Genomic DNA, 23,650 nt, shown 5'->3' with positions numbered 1-23,650 from the left:
CAGGTCGTTGGAAACTTTTGTAAGTGCAGTTTCAGTTGAATGAAGAGGGCGAAAGCCAGATTGGAGTGGGTCAAGAACAGTTTGAGATGAAAGAAAGTCAAGACAGCGGCGGTGAACGGGGCACGTTCAAGTATCTTGGAGAGGAAGGGGAGGAGGGAGATGGGTCATTAATTGGAAGGACAGGTAGGGTCAAGTGAAGGCTTAAGGAGTGGTGTGAACACTGCATGTTTGAAGGCATCAAGAACAATCGCAGTGGAAAGTGAAAGATTGAGGATGTGACAGATAAAAGGGGTGAGAGTAGGAGAGATGGTGTTAAGAAGATGGGTAGGAATGGGATCAGAGGAACAGGTAGTTTGTTTTGAGGAGGAGAGGAGATGTGTTGTTTCCTCATCAGTGATTTCGGGGAAAGGAGGAAAAGGACGGAGGGGTTGGGGAGTTAGGGGAACTGACAAGGGGAGGGAGAGGTGGGGGTGGCTTGGTTGAGAATCCGAGGTTTATCTTCTGAACCTTGTCGTGGAAGAACTCAGCTAGGGTCTGAGGAGATAAATGAGGGGGGAGTTGGAGATGGAGGCACCTTGAGGAGAGAGTTCAGTGTGGCGAAGAGAAGTCGAGGGTTTGAGCCTACAGAATTAGTTAGCTGGATGTAATAGTCCTGTTTGGCAAGCAAAAGAGCAGATTGGAAAGAGGTCAGCATGAACTTGAAGTGTATGAAGTCAGCAAGGGCACGAGATTTCAGCCAGAGGCATTCGGCGGAGCGGGCACAGGAACGTATGTAGCAGATTTTTAGAGGTCAGCCAAGGCTGGGGTTTGGTACACCTTATAGGACGGGGCATGAGAGGTGCAAGAGTGTCTAAAGCATAGAATAGCACTGTAGGAAAGAGACGGTTTCATTGACAGATTTGGATGGTGCAGTGGTAGAGAAGAGGTTTCGAGGACACTGGAGGATAGGGTTAGTAGGGTCATTCTATCCTGAACCGGAAGTTGAAAATGCTCTAGGTAAGAAAAGGATCTTATAGATCTTAATTGGTGAAATGTTTGTTTGTTTTACCAAAAAAATTAAAATATTGTCACCTGCATCAAACATAAATAACAGTCCAGTTCATTAATAGGGTTCAAAGTAGAAAATGACACAGGGACAAAGTTTGTCCCCATCCCCGCCTTGTCCCTGTCCCGTCCCCTCAGGCTCCATTCCCATCCCCATCCCTGCGGTTACTGCAGGTCCCCGTTCCCGTGTCATTTCTACTTGTGACCTGAATTGACCACTGTTTGGAAGCAGGAAACTGGGTTAGAAATGGACCATTGGTCTGACTCAGTATTGCTATTCTTATGTCCTCTGTACCTATTTAAACTGTGCTTTAATTATGCCACTATTTTGAGTTCTACTTCCTCTATACTTCTTATATGTTTTCCTTACTCCATGGCAGGAATGGTTTGAGAGAGATTAAATTAAGCTCATTGTACATTACATAATTCAATTCTGAATAAATTCTAAAAGCAAACAGATCTGAATACCTGCATAGTGGAAATGATAAGGGCCCCTGTGGAATGACAAACTGACTCAGTGCCCGCAGATCTTTTGTAGCTGTTCCGACCATGCACCATCAGTATCTGCCAATGTGTTTGAACTGAGTGATAGAAAAATTCAGCTGCTAGTGAAGCTTGTTTTCCTTCCTAAAAAGAAAAAAATGAGCACGAAAATCGAATTTAAATTGCCTCCTGGAAAGTATGTTTGTCATGAGAAATGCTGTTTAGGAATTATCAGATATTTGTAAAACTTTAAAAACGATTTTATTCAAGAATATCTGGGATTAATGAATTACACTATATAGAATTTTAAAAATTTGAGTGTTGTTTTTCTATTATGATATTATGTAATTCTGAGGTTATACCTTATCTTTAATTGACTGTAATCCGCAATGAACTAAGCTTTGGTATTTGCGGACAATAAGTCGCATATAACATAACATATGTTAAAAAAATATTCCAGTCGATAAGAAGCCATAGAATAGTGTCCATGCATGTTCTCAGTTTCCCATACCTTCAATATACAGCATTTGACTATATATTTTAATCTGTCAAATTGAAACAAACTGCAAATGGATCATCCACTCCAGGAAATCATAATTTGATGTGATACTAGAGAGGAAGAGAAGACTAGAAACCAAGTTGCTCCACCATTATCCAAAATCTGAGGGCGGTATATATCAATTTCAGAATGATATAGGCCAACAACATAGAATAAAAATGATGAGTAAACTCGATTTGTAGAAAAGCTTTTTTCCCAAGAATCAATAATATCCAGTGACAACAGTTCTCTAAAAGTAATACTCCCCTACTGATATTCATCTATGAGTCTCTATGCATGGCATTGCATCTTTGCTCATACTTCTAAACTGAAGTCTGAATATATAAGAGTCCAGTTTCACTTATTTTTTAATTCTTAATCTACTGTAAAGCTATTTTGGGAAACGTGTTAGGTGACATGCTGTCTGTGTTTGGGAGGGGAAAAGTGCCTTTAAAAGTTAGATGGGAGAAGGTGGCCTGAGACAGAAAGAGGAAAGGGGGTTTCCCGGCTCTTCTTTTTTCCATGCACATGTAACACCACCAGGTAAGCTCTGGGCCAGCTTAACCTATAAGGCCAGTGACATCACAAGCTCAGGCATTTGGTGCCTTTTATCTCTGACACTCTGGGCCACAGCCTCATCTGGTCCATAGGTTAAGCCAGCCCTGGCGTTGGAACACGGTTTTGCCGGGAAATAGCCCTGTGGTAAGTGAAACACTTTCCATGCAGCCATTTCCTGGGGAGCCCTTACCGCCACTTATTAGGAGGTGGTAAGGGTACCTGTGCTACAATGGAGTAAAAAAAAAAAAAATCTGACGTGCTGGAAATGGCGCTTGGCAAAAAGTCAGTACAGGTACTACCGCTTTGTTAAAGAGGCCCTTAACCCTCCAAGCCCCAGTACCTGCTGTACCACAGAAAGGTAGTATATCAAATGCATGACCCATTCCCCATAAGTAGGGTGCACAAACACTCTCTATTAAAAGTCTGCTTTTAAAGATACTCTTAAATAGTATTTCTTTACAAACAGGGTTAACAGAAATACAGGCTAAATGCTATATGGAGACCACCCTTTAGACTACTGGAGTTTATACCAGCTTTGTATATTCTTTGTACTCTCGGAACCATGGTGTGTTACTGGCAGGGTATAGTTATGACAAAAATACAGAGATACAATTTTGACTGCAGTTGTTTCCTGATTAGGAAGGGAGGCATTATGTTACTTTTTTTTTTTTTTAACTATGCCCTCTGTATATTCTGCAGTATTTTAAAATTATCCATAAATAGTAATAACTTCAATTAACAATTTGTAAAATAAGAAGTATTCTGATCAATGAAGCATGAGTATTACGATGTGAGTGAATGCTTTAAATTTTACACTGCTTACTTAGCATAGTTGCTAACCTGGGCTACTGCTAAGATGTGTTAACTTTTGTTATTAGTAAATAGGCCTCACTGCGTAAAATGAGACCTGTGTTAAAATAGAACAAATTAATTGTAAAGTAACACGTGTTAACAGTAGCACATGTTAGTAACTACACCCCATAAGTAGGTAAAAAGTATTACTCATGTAAATAAGGAAACTGAAAAGTGTTTTGTGCTAATTTTTAAACTCTTTGAAAGAAGGCAAGGGGTGTATTTAGTTTGGGGGGAGGAAAAACAATAGATTCTATTTTCAAATGCTACATGTGTTATTTTCAGCAACTAGTGCAAATATCCACTTGTGAACTTTGCAACAATTTTAAGTCTCCAGATGCTACTGGCTGTCAAGCTGAATTGCAGGTTATGAACCTGATGGACCTCCTAGAAAGTTCTTTGGAAATAATTACAGAATAGACTACATTGTGTGTTTTGCACTGGAACCTGACTGAAATACAGTGTTAAGGCTATATCTCCACAAAATGAATGAACAACTTTTGGGATCACAAGTACAGATTTTTCCTGATTTTTTTCTCGTGAGATGCAGAAGAGAGGTAAAGATCTGTTGGCTCTTAAGCTGAGAGACCTGACCTTAGGAGCAGAATTTAATTTACAATTTCCGTATAAATGTGTGATTAATTATGAGGCTAAAAGAATACTTGCTTTTTCTCAACAATTATTAGCGTTATTATATCTAGAGAAGATTAAGTTTAGACCTTCCTATAATAATGTGCCCACTTGCTCTCGGCTTGTGATTCTTATACCAAATATCTCTTAATTTTGTGATAGAAATCACACAGTTTCCTTTATTTTTCCATACTCTTGGCTCTCTTTCTTTGGGAATTTCTTTTGCTTGTGAGTCTTATATTTGCCTTATATTCATTTGTATGTGATGGATGGAAATTTTAATTGCAATAAAATAAACCTAAAAGATTATATCTATATTCATTGCAGAGCACTTGAAATTAGAGATGATCTGTATTCCAGCTTGAATCTCTCTAGGGGCCCTTTTACTAAGCTGCGCTAGTAAACGGGCTTAATGTGGGACTTTCCTACACACTAAGCCTATTTCTAGTGGCCATCAAAAAGGGCTTTTTTTCTATTTATTGCATTTCGAGCTGTATGCTGTTAGCATTAGCATGCAGCAATTTTAAAATTAATGTGGTAGCACTTACAGTCACCTATTCAAAAAACGCTAAGGAATTTGCTTTAAGTCCACATTAACCCATTAGCACATGTTATTGTCAGCCTGCTAGGTGGTTATCACTTCCATGCCCACTCTCTGCCCACCCTCTCCCCGTCCTAAAAATAAATAGAAAAATTACCACCATGTGATTACCGTGCTCAAACAGAAAACTTCCTGGGACTAGCCAGGCTTGCCTCACAGTCACTCGTCAGAGTGCTTTCGTTTGGTAGGCACCTTTTCTGTGGAATCAGCTTCCTTAGGAGTTGAGGAATGAAGCTGCCTTTATACAGTTATAAAAAATTGAAATCATATTTTTTTAACAGGCTTTTGGGGTGGCCAGCTGACTTGTGTAGATATTGCCTTAGGCCTGGGATGGTGTGAATGTTGGGTGAGGTTATTGGGAAGTGTGATTTTTGTGCTGTCCTATTTTTATATTGGTGTTCCTTTCCAGTTTTAGTCTTGTTTTATTGTAAACCACTCTATTTGTTTAGAAGACTGGTATATCAAGTGTATTAAACTATTAAATTACCACAGGAAGCTTTGGGGGTCTTTTACAAAGGCGTGGTAGCGTTTTTAGCACACATTAAATACTAGAGACGTCCATAGGAATATATGGGCATCTCTAATGTTTAGCGCACACTTATTTTTAGAGCAAGCTAAAAATGCTAGCATGCCTTTGTAAAAGGGGCCCTTTGGCATGTCCTGCGGTAAGCGTTTTTTGCCATGTTAAGCCCACATTAGGGCTAAGTGCATCTTAGTAAAAAGGCCTGCTTATTTATGATTATTTTAGATATTCAAACTTAAGAGTAAACTACCAACCATAATATTCCAAAGGTCATCAAAAATATTAAAGAAGGAAGGGAGATAAATCTGTTCTACCTCATTCGTTGCCAGGGAACATAACATAAGCATTTGGAAAAATTGACATTCAAGCATAAATTGGAAGGCAACTAAAAAAAAAAACCAAACAAACACTAATAAAGATGGAAAACAAGGGGAAAAAAAGGAAAATCTTACTGTCTGTTAAAGAGGATAAAGTAAGATATATATCTTTCCACTGTTCTCTTTCTTGAGGCCAAACTGAAATCCTGGAGCTTGGTATTTTTCAAGAAAAAAGCCTGCAAAGGCTAAATACAATACCATCTTGTCACAACAAACTTATCTTTACCTTTCCTTCAATTCCAATTCCGCAGTCTGCTGCTTGGATCATGCTGACATCATTTCCTCCATCACCTGATGAAAAAGTAAAGTTGCATACCCGTAAGAGGTGCTCTCTGAAGACAACAAGGTATCAATCCTAACAAATATGTGACATCATTCAATGTATCTCAGGGCAGACATATGTAAACAAAACTCTAGATTGGTGCACTGTGCATATGTGGAATTTCCTGCACCAGTAGCAAGGTACACTGCCACCTCAACTCAATGGAGATGCCAACTTATAGGGTATATGGGAGGGATATATGAGACCTGATATCCTGCTGTCCTGAAAAGCACCTGTTCCAGGTTAGCAACTTTGCCTTCTCTGAGGACGAGCAGGGTATATAGTTCTCAAAAGTGGGAAAGCAGGCCTTTTCTGCACTTCTTCTTTTTTTTTTTTTTTAATGAAAGCAACCTGGGATGTAAAAAAAAAAAATTGTCCCTAGGAGATGAAATTGGGTTCTGCACCTCAACCTCATTATGACTATCTCAGATAAAGCGAATGCTACATACCTGTACAAGGTATTCTCCGAGGACAGCAGGCTGATTGTTCTCACTGATGGGTGACGTCCACGGCAGCCCCCTCCAATCGGAATCTTCACTAGCAAAGGCCTTTGCTAGTCCTCGCGCGCCGATGCGCACCGCGCATGCGCGGCCGTCTTCCCGCCCGAACCGGCTCGTGTTCGTCAGTCCCGTATCTAGCAAGACAAAGACAAGGGAAGACACAACTCCAAAGGGGAGGCGGGCGGGTTTGTGAGAACAATCAGCCTGCTGTCCTCGGAGAATACCTTCTACAGGTATGTAGCATTCGCTTTCTCCGAGGACAAGCAGGCTGCTTGTTCTCACTGATGGGGTATCCCTAGCCCCAGGCTCACTCAAAACAACAAACATGGTCAACTGGGCCTCGCAACGGCGAGGACATAACTGAGATTGACCTAACAACTTATCCAACTAACTGAGAGGTGTAGCCTGGAACAGAATAACATGGCCTAGGGGGGTGGAGTTGGATTCTAAACCCCGAACAGATTCTGAAGCACTGACTGCCCAAACCGACTGTCGCATCGGGTATCCTGCTGCAGGCAGTAATGAGATGTGAATGTGTGGACAGATGACCACGTCGCAGCTTTGCAGATCTCTTCAATAGTGGCTGACTTCAAGTGGGCCACTGACGCTGCCATGGCTCTAACATTGTGAGCCGTGACATGACCCTCAAGAGCCAGCCCAGCCTGGGCATAAGTGAAGGAAATGCATCTGCTAGCCAATTGGATATGGAGCGTTTCCCCACAGCCACTCCCCTTCCTGTTGGGATCAAAAGAAACAAACATTCGGGCGGACTGTCTGTTGGGCTGTGTCCGCTCCAGATAGAAGGCCAATGCTCTTTTGCAGTCCAATGTGTGCAGCTGACATTCAGCAGGGCAGGAATGAGGACGGGGAAAAATATTGGCAAGACAACTGATTGGTTCAGATGGAACTCCGACACTACCTTCGGCAAGAACTTAGGGTGAGTGCGGAGGACTACTCTATTGTGATGAAAACTTGGTATAAGGAGCATGAGCTACCAGGGCCTGAAGCTCACTGACTCTACGAGCTGAAGTAACTGCCACCAAGAAAATGACCTTCCAGGTCAAGTACTTCAGATGGCAGGAGTTCAGTGGCTCAAAAGGAGGTTTCATCAGCTGGGTGAGAATGACATTGAGATCCCATGACACTGTAGGAGGCTTGACGGGGGGCTTTGACAAAAGCAAACCTCTCATGAAGCGAACAACTAAAGGCTGTCCCAAGATCAGCTTACCTTCCACACGGTAATGGTATGCACTGATTGCGCTAAGGTGAACCCTTACAGAGTTGGTCTTGAGACCAGACTCAGACAAGTGCAGAAGGTATTCAAGCAGGGTCTGTGTAGGACAGGAGCGAGGATCTAAGGCCTTGCTGTCACACCAGACGGCAAACCTCCTCCATAAAAAGAAGTAACTCCTCTTAGTGGAATCTTTTCTGGAAGCAAGCAAGACACGGGAGACACCCTCCGACAGACCCAAAGAGGCAAAGTCTACGCTCTCAACATCCAGGCCGTGAGAGCCAGAGACTGGAGGTTGGGATGCGAAGCGCCCCTTCGTTCTGGGTGATGAGGGTCGGAAAACACTCCAATCTCCACGGTTCTTCGGAGGACAACTCCAGAAGAAGAGGGAACCAGATCTGACGCGGCCAAAACGGAGCAATCAGAATCATAGTGCCGCGGTCTTGCTTGAGTTTCAACAAAGTCTTCCCCACCAGAGGTATGGGAGGATAAGCATACAGCAGGCCTTCCCCCCAATCCAGGAGAATGGCATCCGATGCCAGTCGGCCGTGGGCCTGAAGTCTGGAACAGAACTGAGGGACCTTGTGGTTGGCTCGAGATGCAAAGAGATCTACCAAGGGGGTGCCCACACCTGGAAGATCCGGCGCACTACTCTGGAGTTGAGCGACCACTCGTGAGGTTGCATAATCCTGCTCAACCTGTCGGCCAGACTGTTGTTTACGCCTGCCAGATATGTGGCTTGGAGCAACATGCCGTAACGGCGAGCCCACAGCCACATGCTGACGGCCTCCTGACACAGGGGGCGAGATCCGGTGCCCCCCTGCTTGTTGATGTAATACATGGCAACCTGGTTGTCTGTCTGAATTTGGATAATTTGGTGGGACAGCCGATCTCTGAAAGCCTTCAGAGCGTTCCAGACCACTCGCAACTCTAGGAGATTGATCTGTAGACCTTGTTCCTGGAGGGACCAGCTTCCTTGGGTGTGAAGCCCATCGACATGAGCTCCCCACCCCAGGAGAGATGCATCCGTAGTCAGCACTTTTTGTGGCTGAGGAATTTGGAAAGGACGTCCCAAAGTCAAATTGGACCAAATTGTCCACCACTGCAGGGAGTTGAGAAAACTCGTGGACAGGTGGATCACGTCCTCTAGATCCCCAGCAGCCTGAAACCACTGGGAAGCTAGGGTCCATTGAGCAGATCGCATGTGAAGACGGGCCATGGGAGTCACATGAACTGTGGAGGCCATGTGGCCCAGCAATCTCAACATCTGCTGAGCTGTGATCTGCTGGGAAACTCGCACCCGAGAGACAACAAGTTGTTGGCTCTCGTCTCTGGGAGATAGGCACGAGCCGTCCGAGAATCCAGCAGAGCTCCTATGAATTCGAGTCTTTGTACTGGGAGAAGGTGGGACTTTGGATAATTTATCACAAACCCCAGTAGCTCCAGGAGGCGAATAGTCATCTGCATGGACTGTAGAGCTCCTGCCTCGGATGTGTTCTTCACCAGCCAATCGTCGAGATAGGGAAACACGTGTACTCCCAGCCTGCGAAGCGCCGCTGCTACTACAGCCAGGCACTTCGTGAACACTCTGGGCGCAGAGGCGAGCCCAAAGGGTACCACACAGTACTGGAAGTGATGTGTGCCCAGCTGAAATCGCAGATACTGCCTGTGAGCTGGCAGTATCGGGATGTGCGTGTAGGCGTCCTTCAAGTCCACAGAGCATAGCCAATCTTTTTCCTGAATCATGGGAAGAAGGGTGCCCAGGGAAAGCATCCTGAACTTTTCCTTGACCAGATATTTGTTCAGGGCCCTTAGGTCTAGGATGGGACGCATCCCCCCTGTTTTCTTTTCCACAAGGAAGTACCTGGAATAGAATCCCAGCCCTTCTTGCCCGGATGGCACGGGCTCGACCGCATTGGCGATGAGAAGGGCGGAGAGTTCCTCTGCAAGTACCTGCTTGTGCTGAAAGCTGTAGGACTGAGCTCCCGGTGGGCAATTTGGAGGCTTCGAGGCCAAATTGAGGGTGTATCCTTGCTGGACTATTTGAAGAACCCAACGGTCGGAGGTTACAAGAGGCCACCTTTGGTGAAGAACTTTCAACCTCCCCCCGACCGGTAGATCGCCCGGCACGGACACGTTGATGTCGGCTATGCTCTGCTGGAGCCAGTCAAAAGCTCGTCCCCTGCTTTTCCTGGGGAGCCGTGGGGCCTTGCTGAGGCGCACGCTGCTGATGAGAGCGAGCGCGCTGGGGCTTAGCCTGGGCCACAGGCTGTTGAGAGGGAGGATTGTACCTACGCTTACCAGAAGAGTAGGGAACAGCCCTCCTTCCCTCATAAAAACATCTACCTGAAGAGGATGATGCTGAAGGCTGCTGGCGGGAGAACTTGTCGAAAGCGGTATCCCGCTGGTGGAGCTGTTCTACCACCTGTTTGACTTTTTCTCCAAAAATGTTGTCCGCTCAGCAAGAAGAGTCCGCAATCTGCTGCTGGATCCTATTCTCCAGGTCGGAGGCACGCAGCCATGAGAGTCTACGCACCGGGAAGGGGATGGCCGTAGACATCTCCCGGACAAAGGCTGCGAAAGACTCTCGGGAGGAGAAAGCTGTCTTTCAGGAGAGGGAGTGGGATCAGAAGGAAGGCCATCAGACTCCTCGTCAGAGAAATATCTGATGTCCTCTTCCTCCTCCCACGAGGCCTCACCATCAGTATCAGACACAAGTTCACGAACCTGTGTCTGAAGCCGTGCCCGACTCGACTCCGTGGAAACATGGCCACGGTAGGAGCGTCGAGAGGTGGACTCCCTCGCCAGCACCGGCGAAGCTCCCTCCGCCAACGGGGAGTCCACCTGGGAGGCGGCCGTAGCTGGTACCGCAAGCGGTACCGGTACCGGGGACCTCACCTCGGTCAAGGGGCCCGCCGTCGCCTCACTCAATGGTACCGGTGGCGCAAGCATCCCCGGTACCGGAGAAGGGCGCAACAGCTCTCCCAGAATCTCTGGAAGAACAGCCCGGAGACGCTCGTGCAGAGCAGCTGTGGAGAAAGACTGGGAAGCCGATGCAGGTGTCCAGGTCAGAGTCTGTTCCGGGCGTGGAGGCGGTTCCGGGCTGTCCAAGGGGCAGCGCATTGACACCTCCTGAACAGAGGGTGAGCGGTCCTCCCGGTGCCGATGCCTACTGGGTGCTGACTGCCTCGGCGACCCAGAGCTCTCGGTACCGAGACGGGAAGGAGACCGGTGACGATGCTTCTTTGACTTCTTCAAGTGAAGCATGTCATCGGAGCTTCCCGGTACCGACGAAGAGGACGTAGAATCCAACCGTTGCTTCCTCGGGGCCGAGGCCGAAGAAGGTCGATCTCGGGGGGGGGGGGGGGGGGGGGGGGGGGGGCTGTACCGCAGAAGCCCTCAGGGTAGGAGACCCACCCGAAGGCTCACTGCCACCAGCAGGGGAATGGACAGCCCTCACCTGCACTCCAGACGACGCACCACCGTCCGACGACATCAGCAACAGCGGAGGCCTCGGTACCAGCCTTTCGGTGCCTCGGTACCGACGATGCAGGAGGTCGGATCCTCGATGCAGTCGATGAAGCCGATGCCGAGGTTGATGACTTCGATGCTATCGACGCTGATGCGCTCGGTGCGACCTGTGCTGTTGTCGTCGAAGAGCCCGAGAACAATGCATTCCACTGGGCCAATCTCGCTACCTGAGTCCGCTTTTTCAAAAGAGCGCAAAGACTACAGGCCTGCGGGCGGTGCCCAGCCCCGAGACACTGAAGAAACGCGCGTGCCTATCAGTGAGCGAGATTACCCGGGCGCACTAGGTGCACTTCTTGAAGCTGCTGGAAGACTTCGATGACATGGGCGGAAAAATCACGCCGGCGAAATCAAAATTCGCGATGATGACGGAAGGCACCAAAAAGAAGGGAGAAAAAAAACCCGTACCGAGGCCAAAAAGGCCGGTCCCGAAAGTGAAAGGAAACTTACGCGGGGCAAAAGCTGGAAGCACGGGAAAGGGGTAAAGACCGTAAAGGTCCTTCTTTTTTTTTTTTCAGCGAAAATCGCGAAGACGAGCAAGGTCAACTAGAGGGGCACGAAACGGCGGCAAAACACGACCGTCCCGAGCGCGGACAAAAGAAGACTGACGAACACGAGCCGGTTCGGGCGGGAAGACGGCCGCGCATGCGCGGTGCGCATCGGCGCGAGGGCTAGCAAAGGCCTTTGCTAGTGAAGATTCCGATTGGAGGGGGCTGCCGTGGACGTCACCCATCAGTGAGAACAAGCAGCCTGCTTGTCCTCGGAGAAAAGAGCTTATGAACTGCTTGTGTCTGTCCTTTACCCTTTTGATTCCTAATACTATCAATGCATAATAGATTTTTATCATTGTGCTATTCCCTTCCCCCACCTGGTTGTGAAAGCCAAATATGACTTTTGTAATGCTTTCTACACTTCAACTGTATTACTTTTACTTGTTCACGAACATGATGGTTTCTGAACGACAGTATACCAAATTTTTCCAAATAAATAAATAAATAAATAAATAAAAAGATTCAACAACAGAGACTGACCAAACAGTAAAGGGACCTAAAAACTCCATATTACAGCCTTGTAGGTCTCTTCCATGGAGGTTGATCTCAGGTGGGTCAATGATGATGTAAGTAGCTCTCACGCTGAGTCAGAATATGCCCTTCCAGGGATAAGGCTACCTGGGGCATAACTGAAAAAGATATTATCTAGTATTTAATTATTTATTTGTTACATTTGTACCCTACATTTTCCTACCTATTTGCAGGCTCAATGTGGCTTACATAGTACCGTAGAGGCGGTTGCCAGTATGGTTGATAACAAATACAAAGTTATGTTAAGGTCAAATGAGGTAGATGTGAATCAGGCGTTATGGGGTCGAGGGGAATGAGGATAGTAGATTATCCAGTACGATCATTGGTTATGCTGTGTTGCTGGGTATGGGGATTTACGTTGGATCGGTGGGATAGGCCTTTTTGAAGAGGTGAGTTTTTAGTGATTTCCTGAAGTTTAGGTGGTCTTGGATTGTTTTCACAGCATTTGGGAGTCCATTCCATAGTTGTGTGTTTATGTAGGAGAAGCTAGATGTGTATGTGATAGAATTAGATAGTATGTGCTTAACTTTGGCAGCTCCATGTTTGTAGTCTTCAGCAGAAACAGAAAGTTGGACAGATCTTCTAAGGACTTCAAGTCTGCTCCAAATAGGCTGAGGCCTTTTTGCAATCTAAGGTATCACGGCACGTTCATCTGGGATACAATTTTGGAAGGATGGCTGATTAGTTAAGGTGGTACTCAGGGCAAAGCCAAGATGGTGGCTGGCTGAGTTACTCCAATACTCTATTATATGAACCTTTACCTAATGGGTAAACAGCATGAGAAAATCCAGTTCTATACCTCAAAGGACAAAGGTACCCCAGTACAAGGTCTCAGGAGGACCCTGAGAGCTGGAGTCTGGTGAAAGGATGCCACTTGGAGCTGGATTAGAGACAGGTTGCCTATGGATGTTATGCTTAGCCTGGACAGATGAACACCACTTCTGCAGCTGGGTACATTTTCTCCATGAGACGTGAGCATTTTGCTCTTGTGTTGCAAGCCCAATGAGCTGAACACAAAGCGGGAACAATGGACACAGTGAAGCCATCATCCACATTTCAAGGTGGGACTGAAGGAAGAGTATTCCATAAGTCTTTTAGCCTTTCATGAGATAGCTTCCTGGCAACCTTTGACCCAACAGAGGATGTGATTTCAGGTCAGATTACTTTTGCACCTAAATGTCCTGAATACACATTATTATTATCTGTCGGCTAGGTCAAGTTTTATGCCCTAAGTTTAATGCAGTAACAAAGGTGTTGAATGAATATCTACTATAATAAAACTCACCCTCAACGTTCTGAAGACAACGTTCTGAAGTCACTCAGTCACTCCCTGAAGGGTTCATGGATTCATGGTGGTGAAGCCACAACACTGACTATGTCTCTCTGCCCCGCCTCGCATGATGGACCAATCAGAAAAAACACCCTCAACATTCTGAAACACAAAGGACCATCACAACACCGTTCCCAGGCAACACTAGGCAACGTAAGACGGACCAATCAGAGGAAAGTACGTGACAATAAGGGAGGAACATTCCACAGCAGAATGGCTCATTATCTGTGCAGCACGGAGAGCACAGAACCACCGCTGGAACGAGAGAAGAATATTCCTGCTGTGGGTATGTGCAAAAATAGACCCGGGGGGGGGGGGGGGGGGGGGGGAGAAAGAATTTTAAATGCCTAATGCCAGTACTGAAGAGTGCCAGAGGGCCTATAGCACAGACTATATTTGGGATCGCTTGACATGGAGTCAGTGGAGCCGGAAAACAACGTGCCCGTCACCATCTGGGACGTGGGCGAACAGGACAAGCTGCGGCCCAGCTGGAAGGATTACCCGCGACCCAGCCAGCAGCAAACAGCGACCAAGGAAGGGGGAGGAGTAGGGAAACACGCGGAGCATGTTTCCCTACTCCTTCCCTGCCTAGGAATCGCAGGAGACTGGCTGCCAAACTAACGAAACAACCGCACACCAACGCACCACCTCCATCATTCAAAAGGCATCCACTCTTTCTTCAACAGAAATGCAAACTAATAATACAAAACAAAGAATACCCGTTTTCTCAAGCAGCTACAGGTAACTCCCCACCCCCTTCCTCTTCCCATTTTGCCAAAGCGGCCGTGCCCAACCATCCCCAGCCTCAGGCAAGCCGTCTCCCACCTCGGGGATTCCCCGAGCACCCGGAAAAAGATGGCACAGCTTCCCGCAGCGTATGTTCCAGCATTCCCCTGCAGCCGGCCTGAAATGGACCAACATACCGGATCACCACCCGATGGCCCGAGACCGTGCTCCTCTCCCTTCCGCCAACTTAAAACAACCATCCCCGTCCTCAGGCAAGCCGTCTCCCACCTCCAGGATGCCCAGAACCCCAGCCCAACGGAAAAGACGGCGCTGCTTCCCACAGCACATTTCTCTTCCAGTGTTCACCTACAGCAGCCCTGAAACGGCCAAAAAATACCGACAGACCAATAACGTGCTCCTCTACCTTCCGCCCATCTAAAACAACACTGCTGCCTCAGCACAACACAAAAAAAAAAAAAAACGGAAAAAACAATCCACCACTCAGCAAAGGCTGACCCCCCTACAACCACATTTACATTTCACCAACAGAAAGACCCCCCCTCCACAAACCTCCTTGACAGACAAATCCACACACACAATACAACAGAAACACACCCTCAAAGCCACACACCAATCCATCCCACTTTGCCAGCATAGCACAGCACATCCCCCAACCCCCCAAACAAAAAAACAAAACAAAAAAAAAAGACACACAACAACCTGCACACACACCCCACCCTCACACACTCACACACACACACAAAATAACTCTGTGACACATACACACACACACAAAAAAAACCACATGCTAGCGCCCGTTTCATTGGTTTCAGAAACGGGCCTTTTTTACTAGTGAGAATATACTACAAGGATTAACTGCTGAGATACAAGTTTTTAAACAAACATGGGATGATTGTAAGAAATTCTTTTATAGGAAGTTGATTCTACTATAATAAAGAATAATGTGATTTGAGATATGAAGTGGAAACGCTGGGAAATCAGGTGAGAGCATCTAATGTATGTTTACTAAATTTGCCAAAGTTGTCTATGCTTTCACCAAGAAATGTTTTTGTTCAATACTTGACTGAGATACTACAATTATCACTGGAAAAGATGCCTCCTATTGCCCAAATATATTACGTTCCATTAGCTAAAAAAAGATTAGAAGAAATCTACTCCACTAGACATTTCAGAAATATTGGAAACCTCTAACTCAAAAAAAGAGCAGGAAGATTAGCTGGGAGAAAGAGAGAAGAGAGAGAGAGATAGAGACGTGTTTGAGAGGGACAGATGATAACATGATCAAGTTTGAGCTACTATCTGGAGTGAAGCCACAAAGGAAATTTATTGTCGCAGCATTTAATGTTCGAAAGGTTGACTATGATAAAAAGAGGAAAATGGCTAAAAAGAAAGCTAAAGGATCAGCTGCAAAACTTAGGGCATTAAATCAGGCATGCACATTATTATATACCATCTTGGGAGCCCAGATAGACACTTCCATGTATTTACAAAGGTGGAAAGAGAAAACAACAGCCACAATGGTTAAAAGGTGACGTGAAAGAGGCTGTCATAGGATAGGAGACAATGCCCTGTTGTGGATTATGAATTGGTTATTGGACAGAAAACAGTGTAGGGTTAAATGGCCATTTCTCTTAAAAGAGGAGGGTGAATAGTAGAGTGCCGCAGGGATCTCTACTGGGACTGGTGCTATATAACATATTTAGAAATGATCTGGAAATCAGAATGACAAGTGAGGTGAATAAATTTGCAGATAACACAAAACTATTCAAGGTTATTAAAATATATGTAGACTATGAAAAATTGCACGAAGACCTTAAGAAATTGGGAGACTAGGCATCCAAATGGCACATGAAATTTAATGTGGACAAAATGTAAAGTGATGCACATTGGGAAGAACAATCCAAATCATTGTTACCTGATGCTAAGATTCACATTGGGGGTCAGCACCCAAGAAAAAGATCTAGGTGGTGTTGTAGACAATATGCTGAAATCTTCCGCACAGCTGCTGCAGTGGTCAAAAAAGCAAACAGGATGCTAGAAATTATTGGGAAAGGGATGGTAATTAAGAACGAGAATACTATAATGCCTCTATATTGCTCCATGGTGCAACCTCACCTAGGGCCTTGTTTACTAAGCTGCGCCTGTAGGTGCGCAAACTTTTAAGCGTGAGCTAATGATACAGACTCCCATTATATTCCTATGGATATTTCTATCATTACCTAAAATATTTGCACGCCTACAGTGTGGCTTAGTGAACAGGGCCCATAGAGCATTGCGTTCAGTTCTGGTAGCCGTATTAAAAAAAATATATAGTGGAATTAGATAAGGTTCAAAGGAGAGTGACCAAAATGATAAAGGGAATAAACTGCTCTCATATGAGGAAAGGCTAAAGAGGTTAAGGCTCTTCAGCTTAGAAAAGAGGCGGCTGAGGGGTGATATGATTGAGGTTTACAAAATCTTGAGTGGTACAGAATGGGTAAAAATGAATTGATTTTTTACTCTTTCAAAAAAATACAAAGACTAAGGGACACTCAATGAAGTTGATTGGAAATACTTTTAAAACAAATAGGAGGAAATATTTTTTCACTCAACGAATAGTTAAGCTCTGGAACTCTTTGCCAGAGGGTGTAGTAACATCAGTTAGCGTATCTGGGTTTAAAAAACGTTTGGCAAGTTCCTGGAGGAAAAGTTCATAGTCTGCTATTGAGAGAGACAAGGGGAAAACCACTGCTTGCCCTTGGATTGGTAGCATGGAATGTTGCTACTAATTGGGTTTCTGCCAGGTACATGTGACCACTGGATTGACCACTGTTGGAGACAGGATACTGGGCTAGATGGACCGTTGGTCGGACCCAGCATGGCTAGTCTTATGTTAGGGGATGGAAAAAACAAGGGAGATGGTAATCGTAGAGATGAGGAGAGAAATGGTGATCATGAAGGGGAGAGGAGGGGAGGGAAGAGAAACAGGCGATGGTGCCCATAGACAGGAAGGGGAGAGAGGGCAAAGAAGAGAGACAGGAGGAGATGCTGTCCATGGAGGGGAAATTGGACAACTTAGGAAGGAAGTTAGGATGTATGTGCAGAACCATCCTATTTTGTAAAATCTTGCATACAGCAGAAAAGTAAACCATAAACCTGGCTGATGATGAGTTTTTCTACTGAGGCGATCTTTTAGTTTTGTATTTAAGAATCTGGTAAACCCTGATAAAGGTGAAGCCGAAACCTGGCCAAGTTGGGACTTTTTTCAATAAAGTTTGCTTTGGTAAACTCCTCACTGTTATTTCTTCCTTGGACCACCTTTGCTGTTTATGAAGGCTAGGAACCTGATGTTGGGATGTAACAAAGGTCCCTAACTCTGATTGATTAGGGTTGGGGGAAACTCCTCCTACAGGAACGGGAACCAGATCTGTATTGGTCAATAAGGAGCTAAGAGTATCATATTTCCCTGTTCAGTCTTTGTTACTAAAAGAATTGGAGGATACACATAGGAAGCACTTTCTTCAATCTAGGAAGAAGACATATAAGGCTAGTTTGTCAGTTATCTCTCCTTTGAACAGATCTGACGAAACTTACAGTTCACAGGAGAGGCAAACAGATCTAAGTTGTGTTTTTCCCACCCATGAAATATCTTCTCAGCTCTCTCTCTCTGTTCAAGGACCAGTCGTGTGGTTGAAAGATTCGACTCAGCTACAGGATGGCTGTCCTTTCCCTTTCCTGCCACATAAGTGGCCCTTAAGATATTCCTGCGTGAGCCTGCCCAATTTCATATCCTTTCAGTCTCCTTGCTTGCTCGTGTAGATCATAGCTACCTGACTGCTTTGATTAGGATGATTTCATTTCCAATCCCAGAAAGCATTTAGAAGGTGAAAGATCACATTTAAAATCAGGAAGTTTATCTGATAGTTGCAGTTTTTCCTGAGCAGACCAGAGACCATGGATGTGCAGCTTTTTGACCCAAGATCTCCAGCCCAATTTGGATGAATCTATGATTTGGACAATTTAGTTTGAGGAATTTTAAAAAGAATCCACCAAGACACAGAGTCTCTGAACTGCTGAGTGGCTTGGACAGCATCTTGCACGCTCCGAGTGGTCTGAATCTAAAGAGAGTGTAGCATTCATTGTGCTTATTTCACACTGAGATGTTCCAAAGGAGGTTCTTGAATTGTTGAAACCATAAGGCTCAACAACAACAGGCTCCATGCTGAGATTTGCTGAGTTTTCTTTATTTCTTTCACAATGGATATCAAGGTGGCGATTCTTTGGCTTTTGCCCGAGCTCTGCTAGCAGAGTTCTTACACATTGCAATTAAAATGAAGGTTCAGGTGAGATTTGGGGTAATTTATTTATTAAAAATCCTAGTGATTGCTCATTGATTCTATTATTTCTCTAGATGGGTTTTTGACCAGTCAATTGCCCAAATAGGGAAATGTGCATTTCTGTTTGAATAATGTATATTATCATTATAGCTAAGAGCTTTGGTTCAAGGCCTGACTTTGGTTCAGGATCTAAAAATGACAGAGAAGCTTACAGGCCTGTAACTCTAATTTGAACTCTAGGGTTACAGTAAAACTCCTGAGATGCTGTGACATTCTCATGCAGCAGAATGGGAATAGGCGCAAGTGGAAAAACAGAGTAACATCGTTTAGCACCATGGTGGTCACAGATGTTTTCATGAAAAACAGAACAAGACAACTCAGGAAGATGACTTAGTATTCCAGGAAGGGTTAGCCTATTATTAGCTTTTCCAGTAAATACTAACCAACTCATTACCATAGCCAATCAGTATTAACTATGACATTAACATTGATCCAATACGGTGTGCTTACTGTCATATTATCTGTATCCTGAATGGACATATAAAAATGAGTGTACTTCCTACTTCAATGGAGAGAGACAGTCACAGCCAGTACCTTTGTGCAAGCAGGGCTGCTCTCTCATGAGAAACCAATCAATTGTATCTGCATTGGCAAGTAATCCTATTGCTTTCTCATAAGTAGCCTTGAGTCTTTTTTATCTAGAAATTGGCTTTAGTTGGTAATTTGGGGTGAGGGCGAAATGGTAGAGGCTATTATCAAAAACAAAATTACAGAGCACATCCAAGGACATGGATTACTGAGACCAAGTCAGCACAGCTTTTGTGTGGGGAAATCTTGCCTGACCAATTTACTTCAATTCTTTGAAGGAGTAAACAAACATGTGGACAAAGGGGAGCTGGTTGATATTGTGTATCTGGATTTTCAAAAGGCGTTTGACAAGGTACCTCATGAAAGACTACAGAGGAAATTGGAGGGTCATGGGATTGGAGGAAATGTCCTATTGTGGATTAAAAACTGGTTGAAGGATAGGAAACAGAAAGTGGGGTTAAATGGGCAGTATTCACAATGGAGAAGGGTAGTTAGTGGGGTTCCTCAGGGGTCTGTGCTAGGACCACTGCTTTTTAATATATTTATAAATGATTTAGAGATGGGAGTAACTAGCAGGGTAATTAAATTTGCTGATGACACAAAGTTATTCAAAGTCGTTAACTCGCGACAGGATTGTGAAAAATTACAGACGGACCTTACGAGCCTGGGAGACTGGGCGGCTAAATGGCAGATGACGTTTAATGTGAGCAAGTGCAAGGTGATGCATGTGGGAAAAAAGAACCCAAATTATAGCTACGTCATGCAAGGTTCCACGTTAGGAGTTATGGACCAAGAAAGGGATCTGGGTGTCGTCGTCGATAATACACTGAAACCTTCTGCTCAGTGTGCTGCTGCGGCTAGGAAAGTGAATAGAATGTTGGGTATTATTAGGAAAGGTATGGAAAACAGGTGTGAGGATGTTATAATGCCGTTGTATCGCTCCATGGTGCAACCGCACCTTGAGCATTGTGTTCAATTCTGGTCGCTGCATCTCAAGAAAGATATAGAATTGGAAAAGGTGCAGAGAAGGGCGACTAAAATGATAGCAGGGATGGGACGACTTCCCTATGAAGAAAGACTAAGGAGGCTAGGTCTTTTCAGCTTGGAGAAGAGCCGGCTGAGGGGAGACATGATAGAGGTATATAAAATAATGAGTGGGGTAGAACAGGTGGATGTGAAGCGTCTGTTCACGCTTTCCAAAAATACTAGGACTAGGGGGCATGCGATGAAACTACAGTGTAGTAACTTTAAAACAAATCGGAGAAAATGTTTCTTCACCCAACGCATAATTAAACTCTGGAATTCGTTGCCGGAGAACGTGGTTAGCTAGCAGAGTTTAAAAAGGGGCTAGACGGTTTCCTAAAGGACGAGTCCATAAACCACTACTAAATGGACTTGGGAAAAATCCACAATTCCAGAAATAACATGTATAGAATGTTTGTGTGTTTGGGTAGCTTGCCAGGTGCCCTTGGCCTAGGCTCGATGGACCCTTGGTCTTTTCCCAGTGTGGCATTACTTATGTACCTATGAAGACCCTAAAATAAAACATTAGAGACTCAGACACAGAGAACACCTATGTGTAGCTGTAGTACTGTACTCCCATAAGCAATTGATTGTACATATACTTGGAGAATAATAAATAAAAGTGTTTGATTGCCTATATATAATTTGGAGTCTCAGATATAGCAGTACTCTTGTATAGCAATGTTCTGTACTCCCAGTGAGATATCACTGATCTGCTAATTGTACAAATACTTGGTAAGAAATAAGGTATCTAATTAAACTCCTAACTGATGCAGCCTTGGGTGATTTATTTCTTCCTAGGTATTGGGGGTGAATCACCATATGGGGAGGGATAAATTGACCTTAAAAATACAATAAATAGGCCATTACCATGGATAACCATTTTGTGGATATGCATGGTATTGCCACTAGGCCAAAGAACAGCATGCAATACCATAGCTGGTGTTTCCCTATTACAAATCTGAGATATTTATGGCCACCTGGATTTATCTCTGTGTGGATGCAAGCATGCTTCAGAAGTAAAAAGCACTGCCAGTCTCCTGTTTGGAGAAAAGGGATTAAGGTGCTTAGGGAAACTGTATTGAATTTGTTTGTGGAACTTTTTCAAGGCCCTTAGGTTTACGACTTCATGGAGTTTTCCGGTTTTCTTTGGGACCAGGAAATAGTTGGAATAAAATCAATGTCTTCTTTCCTGTGGTGAAAAGGGCTTGACTGCACTGAACTCTGATGAAGCAGAGTTTCTATGAATGGAAAGTACAACCTGATGCTGAGAATTTGATCATGGTGCTCTTAGTGAAAAATATACCTACAGTTTCAAACAGATTGAAGTCATAAAGCACAATAACCATTTTATATTATCCTTTGCCAAGAGCCCAATTGCTCAAGGTTATGGATTACGTAAAACTTTTACATACTGGATAAATCTGCCTGGATACAGTCAAAAACCCAATACAGGTTCTGACTGAGAAGCTGTCTGTGACATTTTGGCCCTCTGCCCTTTGGGCGGAGATTGAGGTCCCTCTTGGTATTGACAGGTTTCAATGGGCAGGGCATAGTATCCTTTGGGTGGACAAAAGTGTTTCCATGGCACCCTACTTAAAATACTTCCTGGATGAATTGGGTGGGTCAGAAGTAGCGTTAAAGAGGGTATAAAATCTCAAACTGTAGTCTTTGACCCTTTCACCAAACAGAGTATCTCTGCTGCACCTCACTTTTTTCATCATATCCCATGGCGCCCACAACTATGAGAGTTTGTGGAGCATCAATATCCATTGCAGAAGCTCTCAATTCCATCTTAAAGACATCTTGACCTGACCATGTGTTTTTCACATTCCTTTCCCTTGCCTACTAGTGTCCTAATCTCATCTGGAGTGTCTGCCTAGTTTTTAGAGCCATATGAGTGAGAATCACAGAATCTAGGGTTAAAATCTTGCCAAAGTGACTTGTGACACTGGCAAGACACTTCACCCTCCATTATCTCAGGTATACATGCACAGTATTATTTACTATTCTGCATTAACCTAAAACACACCTCCCCCCTTTTCCCCCACTCTCTGTTTCTATGGATAGCACCATCATCCTCCCAGTCCCCTCAGTTCTTGATATCAGCATCATCACTGATTCTTCTAACACACTGCTACAGTAAAACCTGCTGTTTCTTTATATCACCCAAATTCATCCCTTCCTTTCTGAAAATACTACTAAAACCATTATTCACACTCTTATCACTTCCTGCTGAGATTTTACAATTTGCTCTGAGCTGGTCTCCCACTGAACTATCCCTCTCCACGTCATTCTATTCAAAACTCAGCTGCATGCCTTCTGTCAGGGTGCCTACACTCAACATAACCTGAAGTCAGTTCAGTGGCTCCCTATTTGTTGTTGCATATAGTTCATACTTCTCTTACAGTCTTACAAATGAATGCATTCTGTAGTTTTTTTTTTATTACCTATCTTCTCTTTTCTATCCCTATACCTCTCCTCAGGAATTCCACTCATTAAACAATTCACTCTTCTCCAACTTAAATGGAATGGTCACTGCCACTCACCTGAAAAATATTGGTGAAGCAGAGGTCCTCTGGTGAAGACTTTCTCCTCTATTGTGGAGAAGAAAGATCGGAGGGGAAGACCTTCTCTGAAGAGTTGAAGGAGGAGAGATGAGATCCTCCTGGGTCACTTGAGGAGTATCGATGACTGGAACCTTGATGACTGATATGATTGCCTAGATGTTCTTGGAGATGACTGATTGTCTTAGTAATGAGATTTTGGAGGCAGTTGCCCCAATCTCCAGGCACCATGCACCAATGTGGACCAATGCTTTCATGCCTTTCCTGGACACTGGGGCCCTTATGTGCCTACATTAACATTTAAAGATTTGCAATCCTCTCCAACTGTGGCTGATTTAAAGGTTGATGCATGAACTGTGGCTGATTTAAGGGTTGATGCGTGAACTGTGGCTGATTTAAGGGTTGTTGTGTGAATCAACAGGAAACACTGAATGGAAATGATGCTCATGGGAGGATGGTTAAGAAGAAATCACCGTTCTCTAAAAAGAACACTGTTGCTTGCCTCAGCTTTAACAAAGAGGATCTTGATTACCATAAGACTTCTGTAATAATGTTCTCTAGACAGATAAGTCAAAAACTAAATTTTCCAGACACAAAAACAAAAGTTTTGTTTGGTAAAAACCAAACACTGTCTTCCAAATTAAGAACCTAATCCTGACTGTCAAGCATGGGATGGCAGTATCAGAAGCAACTGGACAGCTTGACATCATTAATGGAACCATAAATTCTGCTTTATATTAGAAAATTCTAGAACAGAATGTCAGACCACCATCTGTAAGTTAAAGGTCAGCCGAAATTGGGACATGCAGC

At 44.5% G+C, this 23,650-nt stretch overlaps 1 protein-coding gene across 1 annotated transcript in view; it reads right to left on the bottom strand.

The window, feature by feature from the left end:
• ATP9B (ATPase phospholipid transporting 9B (putative)) overlaps positions 1 to 23,650 on the bottom strand; it is a 706,895-nt gene that overhangs the window by 49,320 nt on the left and 633,925 nt on the right. Inside the window, 2 exon segments of the mRNA XM_030211876.1 lie at positions 1,513 to 1,671; positions 5,833 to 5,897. Of these exon segments, the coding sequence (XP_030067736.1) occupies positions 1,513 to 1,671; positions 5,833 to 5,897 (224 nt within the window).

Source organism: Microcaecilia unicolor, chromosome 1 (genome assembly GCF_901765095.1).
Source record: "Microcaecilia unicolor chromosome 1, aMicUni1.1, whole genome shotgun sequence".
NCBI classification, from domain to species: Eukaryota; Metazoa; Chordata; class Amphibia; order Gymnophiona; family Siphonopidae; genus Microcaecilia; species Microcaecilia unicolor.
The sequence above is the reverse complement of the archived record's forward strand: the minus strand, read 5'-3'. Positions and strand labels throughout refer to the sequence as shown.